This window comes from Thunnus maccoyii, chromosome 17, assembly GCF_910596095.1.
Source record: "Thunnus maccoyii chromosome 17, fThuMac1.1, whole genome shotgun sequence".
Lineage (NCBI taxonomy): Eukaryota > Metazoa > Chordata > Actinopteri > Scombriformes > Scombridae > Thunnus > Thunnus maccoyii.
Window position 1 is genome coordinate 3,997,816 of NC_056549.1, and position 11,227 is coordinate 4,009,042.

The 11,227-nt window shown below is 37.8% G+C and overlaps 1 protein-coding gene across 1 annotated transcript; it reads right to left on the reverse strand.

Moving 5' to 3' along the window:
• Nucleotides 1-1,171: 1,171 nt before the first annotated feature.
• Nucleotides 1,172-9,044, reverse strand: LOC121882134. The gene is made up of 10 exons (XM_042390165.1): nt 9,015-9,044; nt 6,675-8,536; nt 6,163-6,495; nt 5,750-6,022; nt 5,578-5,637; nt 5,180-5,272; nt 5,050-5,078; nt 4,749-4,802; nt 4,300-4,368; nt 1,172-2,014 (listed from the first exon to the last, which is right to left on the reverse strand). The coding sequence occupies exons 2-10, from the start codon at nt 6,733-6,735 to the stop codon at nt 1,874-1,876; spliced, it is 1,113 nt and encodes a 370-aa protein (XP_042246099.1). The 5' UTR covers nt 6,736-8,536; nt 9,015-9,044; the 3' UTR covers nt 1,172-1,873.
• Nucleotides 9,045-11,227: the final 2,183 nt, after the last annotated feature.

Here is an 11,227-nt window from a genome sequence, read left to right on the forward strand (position 1 = left end):
TATACAAATATTTTAAAAACTATTTGTTTTGGGGAAGAAAAAACAACAACAACATGTCAATCATCAGGGGTGAGTCCCAAGGGACTCTCCATAACCTGTTGTTCCTTTTCTCCTTTCCACAAAGTTAGGTTGTAAAAAAATAGGCAATAAATGTAAAGTGCAAAGCAAGAATCGCCTTTTAAGTTCTTCTACATGTTACATGGTGTGCTGTTTTATGGGTGTATAAATAGGTAGAGGTCTGTCTGCAATGTGTCGATGAGTAAAGTTTTAGCTCAGTAATCAGCGCAGTCGTCTATGATCTGGGAGACTCCAGTTCAAGACCTGGTGTGGGGACCTCCTTCATAAGGTAGTTTATTCATGAACACTTATTGTAACATTTTAATTTTCTAAAATTAAAAGCGTAATAAATACAAAACCAGAATTTTTAAGCCTCTTTCCACTTTTATTCGAATACAAATACAAATACAAATAATTTTGCTGCCTCAACAAATACAGATACTAAGGATGTGCAGAGAGCCCAGTATTTGTATTTGTATCTGTATTTGTTGAGGCAGCAAAAATATTTGTTTGTTGCTTTTAATTTTACAAATACATTATTCAGCAACAACAGGTTATGTAGAGTCCGTTGGGACTCACCCTGATAGATGTGACAGTAGAGCAGAGGAGAGAGACTGAGATAACGATGTAACCGACCTGCAAACTGGTGTTTGACTTGGGTTTTTTTTTCTTCCCAAAAACAAATCATTTTTAAAATATTTGTATGAAACAAATAACCGTATAAAACCCACTATTTGTGCTTTGCCAAATAATGTACTTGTATTCGGGCACACCCCTAACAGATACAAATACAAATACTGGGCTATCTGTACATCCCTAGTAGATTACACACTAAAAAGCTGGAACAATATATGTAAAACCTAAAAAATAAATAAAGACTTGGTATAATTTAGAGAAATGGCATTAGATCCCCAAACTGAACCAAACAGGAGAGATAAGGTACTGCAACTATGGGCCTCAAAAGGATTAAAAACATAACACAAATGCTGATAAACAACACCGTGAACTCATTTCAGTCATTAGTCTCTACATAGGAGTTGGTGCAAAATACTTTTTTATAAGTATCTGCAAGTAAGGACTTATCTTTCAAAATTAAAAAAAACACACAAAAGTATTAAAGAAATAAACACTTTAATTAGCTTTTGGATTAAAAATCATGAAAATGTAATCAAAAACAATTTCAATTTATAAAACTCTTGAGAACAATATGTACACCAATAACAGCTTTCAACAAAAATGGATTTCTGAAATAGGAGATCAGCTGAATGAAGGAGAATGGAAGCAAGTGTGCAGAGAAATTCACAGAACAATAAATTCTAAATATTGGAGGGAATTAGTGTGGAAATTATATACAAGGTTTTTTATTACTCCAAATGTACTTTGTAAAATTAACACATTAATGAAATCAGACTGCTGGAGAAAATTTGGTATTCTCAATATGAAAAAAACAGTTAACCTGATACATATTATTCTTGGAAAATCACCACCAGAGCTGATGCAGGAAACAGACCAGTACCTAGACAGAATATTCAGAATCGCAGCCCTGTAGCAAAGAACTAGGAACTGACTTCAAGTCCATCAGTTTAAAGATGGAAAATAACAATACAGGAAATCTCAGAAATGGAGAGAACAACATATAGAGTTATAGAGTGATATAGAGCGAAGACACAGAGCATAAAAGACGAGATATGAGGCCACCAATTAACTTATGAAATTATTTAAACTCAGACTAACAAAATAATTTATAAAAGGACAGACGCAGATCTTGGGACTCACTTTATCAGTGTGAAAATCTATGTAATGATATGGACTGTGACTATACGTTGACCTTTTTGTTGTTTGGTTTGTTGACGGTAGCGTAGAGGCTGCTGGGATCAGTGGAGTCTCCAGCAGAGGAAGAGGAAGCTTTCAAAGTGCTGTAGGTCACTGCATCATCACCTTCATTGTTAGTCTGTACCTGTGAAGCAAAAGAGGAAGAGCACAATACATGAAATACACAAGATGACAGGAGAAAAGCAGAACAAGAGGTATCTCTACAGAAAAACAAGACACAAACAACACGATGCAAAACAACATGATGACAACACTACATAAACACAGCACAATCCCTAATAATGAAATGCAACAAAACACAGAAACACAGCATAAAGCAGTGTCATGAGTCACAGCATGAGCACAACATACTCCAAAAATATAAACTGTAAAAGAAAACCCCCCAACCACAGACTTCAACACAGTGAAAAATGACAGCTCTACAGAACACATCAAAGTGTAATACTACACAGCGATGCAAGACAATGCAGCACAATGCTATATAAATGGAAATTTGATCATCTACATCTGGGCAAATTCCACCTGCTGATGCAACACGTTCTCACTCCCGACTTGTCACATACTAAAGCTTGGTCAGGACCCTGTGGCGTCACTTTTTAATGCACTGGGTACCCCTTTAGCATTATTTTTCGACTGTCACTGTTAAAAAATAATTATATTTTATGGTGTGACAACGCGGTGGTTAAGGTCTGGTTAGGTTTAGGCACAAAAACCACTTGGTTAGGGTCAGGGAAGGATAATGATTTGGGTTAAAATAAAAACTAAAATAAAAATGACAAGGTGGTCTCGAACCGTTCTCTATGCTGACTTCCCACTTTATGCCAACAACGTTACAACCCGTCCACCTCCTAATAAGAAAGTCAGCTTATATGGATATCATGTGAGGTACGTCACCTCAGAAATGTTGATATGATACGTATTGTTGAAATGTTAATATGCTTCATATTTCAGGTGTTGAAATGTATCTGTGGTTTGCAGAAACGTACAACGCCAACGTTTTATTTTGGCGGCCAGGCTGAAATTTGTCACCTTATTTAGATGTCATCGGTCTCATGGCGTCTATTTTAGACGTTGTGGGAGTTCAACAGAAGTCGGATTACCCTGCACATTGAAAAATTATGCTAAGGGGGTACCCAGTGCGTTAAAAAGTGACACCACAGGGTCCTCGATATGTGATGAGTTGGGAGTGAGAACGGGCTGGCTGGTGAAGATCACATGCACCTTAACCACTAGACCACCAGGATGCCCCCCCCCCTCTCCCATTAATCATCTTACAACCCCTCAGATTTATCTGGTGACCCTTTGGAGGGGCCCGACCCCTAGGTTGGGAACCACTGGACTAAACTAGCTAACTGTATATAAAGTAGTGTAAACTAGCTCCACCTCCAGCAGCTACAACAGTAACATGCTGCTCTAACACTGATGCTTCACTATTAATAATCTAGTTGAATAAAATAGTTTGTGATCTAGTCTAGAAACAAGAAAAGGCGACAACAAAAATACAAAGTTATAGGCAACTTTTATCTTCCATTAACACTTCCCCTGATATTTTTAAACCTGCATTAACAGATTTTTTTTTTTTTGGGGGGGGGGGGGGGGGCAGTGGAAAGAAGTTGTGAACACAACACTGACCTATAATTTATAAGTTAATCTGGCTAACTTCATGCTTATTTCCACATCCAGCAGTTACAACATTATCATTCATTCATTCATCATGTTACTGTCTACCTGACTACCAAATACCAACTCCAACTCCAGCTAGTCTACAGCTAACTGTGTCTGTTTGCTGTTTGGTGCTGAGCAGGTAGTGTACGGCTGGATGAGAGCGCTGAGAGTCAACAAGAACAGTAAAGTTGCAGCCGGACAGCTAAACAATGAGCTGAAACTCGCTATAAAGCTCCGTAAAGCCGAGAGGAGCCGCTGATTATTCTCTGTAGGTTCATCACAACTAGTGACACCTCTCAAATTACACATTGTCAGCTCATACATTGCTTTAAAAATAGCAAAGGCATACTTGGACTGAGCCAGACTGGCTAAATTACTGCTTGTGCCCCTGTGGTTTAATGGCCAGTAACAGTAGCTGAAGCTGTTAGGTGGGTCAGCTAATTGTGTGGTGAAAGCTAACATGCTCTCTCAAAGCCTGAAACATGGGCTAAGTGAGTGATAAACGTGCTATGTGCTAGAATTTGGTGTCTAAGGTGTCCCCTTGCTTCGTGGGATGATTAAAACAGCCAGAATGATGCTGAGTCAGTCCCTTTTTATAGGCATGGGGGAGTGGCAATGATTAAGAGGCTGACGCTGAGAGTGTTCCTTATAGTGAGACATTCAACCTCTGGGATCATACAGTACAGTATAAATGTTTTTTCTTCATGCAGTAACAGCACCAGTATATCCAAACACACAGCTTACCCGGGCTTTACTGTTGGTCGACTTGATGTAGTTGATGGAGGCGTAGGAAACACCATCTTCAGGATCAGCCTGCACAGTGAAGACAACATTATGACTGATCAAATTTATGCTGAGTCATGCTTCTTACTGTCCTCTATCCATCCTTATTAAATCTCTTACAGTCTGTCTTTTAACCTTTTTGACTTCATGTCCCTTTTAGAGTGTGTGTGTGTATGATGTCTGGGCACGCAGTTATTATTCACACATGCATGACTTGCTGCTTCGAACTTCTACTGTATTCTAGTTTCGTTTTTGTGCATAGTTTTACTTCCCCTTTTCTCTCTTGCAAAGGGAAGTTAAATTCATTTAGAGAAAAAATGTAACCGTTGTCTTACTGCTCCATTTTAGAAAAAAAAAAAAAATATAAAAAAGGTGAGTGTAACTGTACTGGTTGTGCTGTGTGATCTCACCGTGGCCTCCTGACTGGTTTCTGGTGTCTGAGTCACTGGGTTTAAGCTCGGTCTCTGGAAACAGTTTTCCATTTACATCAATGGCTGCTTATAGAATGTACTGTGAATCATACTTGTTAGTAAAGGAATCCCTTATCCTTGCAGGGTTAGTGTCATGCTCTACTTCTGTTTTTCCTTTTCAAATATCCATCTCAAGCTATATATGAAATACAATAACGGTACAGATTTTTCTGCAAACGCTGGTCTCTTTTTTGAAAGTCATAACTGTATAAACATTTGATTATTAAGTTTTAAAACTCACAATGCTGTCATCCATCTGTGTTCTGTTCCCTGATAAGACAAATGAGAGAGTTGACTTTAGCTTCCGCAGTGGAAATTCAGGTTAATCAAAAGTTCTTATTTATAAAAGTTCAATCTGTGAATGCTCTCACCTTTAGTTTTCTTCCATCTTATGAATGCCACAACAATTATTAAGAGTGCAGCTAAACATACAGCCATGACAACGAACCATCTCCAATCTAGAACTGCAAAAAAAACATGTTTGTTTACAGTTTTCTTTCCTTTTAAACATCCTAAAAGAGAATTAATACATGAATACTGTTTACTAGAACTAGAGCAACCAGATCCTAGTAAGATGTTGAATAATTTCATTATATAAGTATGCAGATTGTTTTGAATGTGGCCTGAGAAAATTCATTGACCTCTTACAGAACTGTTTCAAAGATGCCTGTTTTCTGCTTTACTTCTTTTTATACAAATCCAACCTAATCCCTACATAAAAGATATCAAAATACTGCAAATAGAGATATGCAAAGTGTTAAGTCTCTACCGGGTTTTGTTCGATCATCATTGCGTGCAGACGGTTCGTTTTTCTCCTTTGTCATGTTTCCTGTTGGTATAGGTGAACATGAAATTAAACAAGAAAACACAAAAAAGGTGAGAAAATATGTAATTTTATGTCATCTACAGTAACTTTAAATCCACCAAATAAACAAACTTACCGGGTTTCTCACATGAGGACTGAGGGGTGAAGTCACACAGCAGTGTCCCGCCGTTACGTTCAGGCACTTTACACTTAAATAACTCAGAATAATGTGACTTCTGATTAAGATTAGAAGCTGTAAATGTCACAGTGGCTCTGCAGGAACCTTTCTCCAGGTTTGTGAGATCATCCTTATTACCCTCATACAGCCACTCCACTGTGTCTTTACAGTGTTCATATTTCAACACAGAGCAGGTTAATGTCACCTTATCATCATCCTTCTTATCATGAACTGGGGAGATATGGTGAGAAAAAGACAACAAGAGTAAAATTAACTTCATAACTGTAATTATAATCATTGTAAAGTTTCAGTATATTGTTTTAACAAGACAGTTTGAGCTGAAAACATGAAAAAATGATGTAAATACTCACTGTTAATAACAGACAGATAAACTTTAGCATCTTGACCTTGTGGTTGTCCTGATCTGTCGTACTGTCTGCAGCTGTAACGACCAAAATCATCAACTGTGACCTTCTTTATAACCAGAGAACAGTTTGCTGTAACACTCAGTCTGTCTGATTTAGCTTTGGCATCTTCACCAATCTGCCCAAGTCTAATCAGCTCTACTACTCTTGAGTTTTCTTCTCTACTGTACATCCAGGTAGTGCGGTCACATTTGTCCTGATCATTTATCACATTTTTACAAGGCAAAGTGACTTCATCTCCATCTCTGACAGTGATGTAAGAATCTTGTCCTGTTACTGCTGTTGAGAAGATGAGAGAGAAATATGAAAAATTAACCTAAATAAGGACATGACTGTTATCTTCACAGTTAATGTGAGGATAAGTTTAAACACAAGACATTCATAAATATGTATTATCCACTAAACTCTCTGTGTTAAATACAAGAGGGTGGTAACTAAAGTATAATATGTATCCTTACCTCTAAACTGAAGCACCAGAATCAGAAATAAAGATATTTTAATCCATCTGAATTCATCCATCTCGTTGTTCTGACGCACTGAACGGTTAAAGTTTCTCAACTAGCGCTTCTTTAAAAGAGAGACCCAGCATCTACTTCCTGTTATTAGTAAAGTGTCACTTCCTTATAGTGACTTGAGTGTTTTTTTCCCTTCTTTCAGTTGAAGAATTTACGTAGACACAGCCTCCTATCCTCATCTCTCTAAATATCTTATAGATATTGAAACAGGCAAAGAGTCAGGTGTAGTTCAGTGTGGAGATAAAAGCCACTGATGTGTTTTTTTAGTTCTCAACCTGTCGGATGATGTGGAGAAAATCTGCTCCTCTGACTGGACGGATCAAACTCCTCCCTCAGTCACAGTTCAACAAGAGAAACGTCACTCACAGCAGAAAACTTCATACTATGAGCTGAGAACTGGCGTTGACAGTGACGTCTCTCCAAACCCACCAACCACAACCACAACACTCCTCCTTTACATTGTAGTGTCTCTGCGTCAAAGTACTTCCCATCTATAACCACAAGCTCTATTCATATAATTCTTTTGAAATCGGCGTCATTCTTTTCTCACTTTCTGTGCACAGGGATAGTATTTGCATTTTTAGAGGTAAAAAACATTATCACAACTTGCATTCTTACTTTGCAGCTTGTAACATTAGAAACACTGATTTGAGCTGATGCAAAGTTTTAGCAGTAAATAAAACAGAAGGAAGTCAGTAGATTTAACAAGGTCTGTTACAGTTTTCATTCATTTTAGACTCGGTTTGGTTGTCGGTTGGAGGAGGAGGACTGAGGAAGTTGGAAATTAAACTGTCAAGGCGTTAAAATACAGCTTATTAAAAACTTCCTGGTGATGTTTGACACCACACATGAACACAAAAGTGAGTCAAACTCCTCGCCCACCAGAATATGAAGCATAGCAACAAGAAATTACTGTTAGAAAAAACAAATGTGGTGATATTTTAGTGGTTTGAGAATTATTTGTTCCTCACTGCAGTTAATATTTTTCATTAAGAACTGAGAGGGAAGTGTTTTGGTGTGAATGTGGGTACAACATCAACCAAACTCTGGAGGTTTTACCCTCTAATGATGACCAAGTTTGCATCATAAGGTTCTTGGGAACAAACACTTTATTAACACAGAAGAAAAGCTGCTGCTCTTTTGGCACATGTCAAACTTCAGTGGTTGTTCAGTGTTGTTGCTTTTCTGTCTTCTTCCCAGCAGTTTTGCTTCTTTCACTGTAATATGTGATCATATTCATGTACCTGTTGTTTAGGGTTGTAATGATAAGGCTCTACAGTATATGTTGCAAGACAAAAACGTGGCTTCTTTCAAAGTCTGAGTGACAGCAGTCCAGCCAATAACAACAAAATAAAATGATGGACATATTTTTCTGGGTCTTGTTTAGACAGAAACTTTTAATCATCACTATGTTTTGAAAGTGGTAGTAGGCTGATTTTGTACCTATGCTGATGTGGCTGTTCAAGTTGAGGTCACAGTCCATGACGAATGCCAAGGTTTTGATGACTTTACTTTTCAAAAAAAGGGATTTAGCATAAGCACTGACCTTTGACCTGTCTTCTTTGACCTTAAAACAATTATTTCAGTGTTATTTTTGATTATTGGGATGAAATTTGGGGTATCTGCATAATTACAGAAAGATATTTGAGCCAGTTTGAGCTTACATACTAACATTAGAGGCCCAATAATGTTTGACCCTTGGCGAACTCACTTTCCAACAGTCACTTCTTAGAATCAGGGGCAGCATGTATTATCTTCAGATAACATTTCCTAGTTCTTCGTTCCTAACCGACCTCTCATTTTGTCTAAACAAACAAGGGGCGAGACATCTTACTTAAAACAGAACAATGTGGTTATAGCATATAAAAGGTCATAGATAAGGTCAAGAGTGAATCATGCTCTTTTACAGACAAAATTGATCAGTTGAATACACTTCTACACTGGATTAATGATCGTCAGACTATTAAAGGGGCCATATTATGAAAAACTCACTTTCTCAGTGCTTGTGTGTATACTGTACTATACTGTGTGTATATATACACTCTGACACACTCACACTGAAAACTCACAAATCACAACCCTACTTCTTTGACCTTTAGGTTTCTGCTGCTGCACATTCAACACAATCACAGATAATCTAACATATACAAATAAATGAAGTTGTTACTCCCCAAAAGAGCCCCGAACTCCCAGATTTTCCTCCCAGCTGACTGTTGAAGTTTTAAAAGTGAACACAGGTCACAGTGCAGTCAGCAGAACCTGAACGCACCATCAGATATTTACCTGACTGGCTGCTGGACCAGAACGCTTCGCTGTTCAGCTTCTTACTGAGTTTAAATCCTGCACAAACACAAACAGTGAGACATTCACAGTCCTGCACTGACTTACAGTCTCTTTATGTACACATTTGTCTTTTTATACATCAGTTCAGTTGTTATTTTCAACTCACAATGTTGTCATCAGGTGGTCTCTGGTTCCCTGGAAAATAAATCACAGAGTAACATTTCAGATCTAAAGTTACAGTTTGTTTTACACTTAAATGTTGGTCTGAATTTTCTCACCTCGAGCTCTGAAGAGAAGAACAGTAATCACAGTGATGAGGAGGAGTTCAGCCACACGCATCACCAACATTATGTAGCTCAAAGCAGAACAATCTGTACGAACTGTGGAATATAGAAATATGTCACTGAAGAAAGTTTGTTGAAATGAGTGCAACAACCAGAATGCAATATTGACATCAAGTTGGTCCGATGATAGTTTCCAGAATTCATCTTCAATTCTCTCCACTGTAAGGCAGAGTAGCAGCAGTAGATAGCTCCTTGCGTTAGCCAATGCAACAGCTGGCTTGTTGTAGCAGCCTGAAGGACTCTTTATACATCCATGGAAGGACTGTTGTTAAGCTAATGGGAGAAATGATCTGGGCTGTGCAGCGCAGCAACAGCAGGACACCACCAGGGAGCGGCTGGAGAGAGAAGCAACCTGAGAAACAACCAGGAGAGTTAGCTTGTTTGTCATTGTTGCTAATGATGTCAGACTGGTTAAACAGCAGCCATAAAGTTCTGTTAACTAACAGATGACCAGTAGTCACAAATGGATGTTATGACATGAATACTTCATCTCCATGATAGAAAGAAGAAGACATCAGATAACGTAAGTCAGATGCAGCTTCTCTCTCTCTGTCTCTTTGGTCGCTAATTTCATCTCTGATGGTTAAATGTCTCTGTGTGGCTGTTGTGTGAATTTATCTCTTAACAACAACAATTTATCTTAACAAGAATGCAGCAGCGATATATATATATATATATATATATATATATATATATATATATATATATATATATATAATGTGTTGTGGGTAGTTTTCTTGTTGAAGTTACAGTGAGTTGTCTGGACTCGCTCATTTATGTGGAATTGATCTCGTTTTCAATTGAGTGGTTGTTCAGTCACCTGTTGATGTTGTATGATTAGTGTGCAGGAGGTCTGGCTGCTTGCTTCTGACAGTTTCTTTAGTTCATTTTTAAGCTGAGCCGTATATTGAGTAATAAGTTTAAAGTAACTAGAATAACAAGTGTTAACTGGTGGTGTAACTGATCGTAGTTGAGCCGTGATCCGTATGGATTTCCCCCCACGGTTCGGCAGGCATATGAACTGCGGATTAATTGCAAAATTTAACGTCTCATTTAAGACAAAGTAAACAAACTGCTGTAAGTATAAGTCATGGGCAGACAGCATGTTGCTAAAAGGGATTTTGAAGGGCAACGATCAAACCAGCGTCTAACGGGTCCGAAGTGACATCTGTAGGTATGTTTACATGCTGTTTGATGTGCTGCAGCTGAGCAGCTAATTAGCATCTAGCTGCTAACTGATGTTAGCGGTGAATGTTTGTTTGGTGGCTTGTTCAACAAGCTGCAGGACAAGACGTGTGTTCATGTTTCTAAGTTATCATCAAGTTTTGATGATGTGGACAGAGGCTGTTTCATTCACTACCGTGTTTAAAAGAGGAAGGTATCATGCCTCATATTGCAATAATTGAGCATTGAATATTTCATATATTTTATTTTATTTTATTTAAACATTGGATATCTTAAATGTTGTTTGTCTTGAATGTTTTTATTTAAGACCATGGGCAAAAGTTCATTGCTGTTTCGTGCTGTAAGTTACAGAATAAATAGAAAACAAAGTTTTATTTATCTCCCACTTTTTTTTTGCTGATCCTAGAAATTATCCGATCTGTGACTCAAATCTGTGATACGATCCGAACCGTGAAATTTGTGATCCGTTGCACCCCTAGTGTTAACATGTCAGCTTTGTAGACTATATTTTGGATGTCGTGCACATAGATAAGAGTGTGTAAGTCATGTATTTGATACGCGCAGTAATACTTTCTGATGTGAACCTACACTTTTAGATCTGTGAATGTTTTTAGTGTTCAGTCTTTCTAGTATTCAGCACTGATCTGTTCCTGTATCACATTATAAGCTTTGTGGTACTTTATA

Coding starts and splice junctions, on each gene's coding strand:
- LOC121882134 (XM_042390165.1), bottom strand. CDS start 6,735: ATGGATGAATTCAGATGGATTAAAATATCTTTATTTCTGATTCTGGTG. Junction 4,369..4,748: donor AAACCAGTCAGGAGGCCACG/GTGAGATCACAC, acceptor TTCACTGTGCAG/GCTGATCCTGAAGATGGTGT. Junction 2,015..4,299: donor CGACCAACAGTAAAGCCCGG/GTAAGCTGTGTG, acceptor TTTGCTTCACAG/GTACAGACTAACAATGAAGG.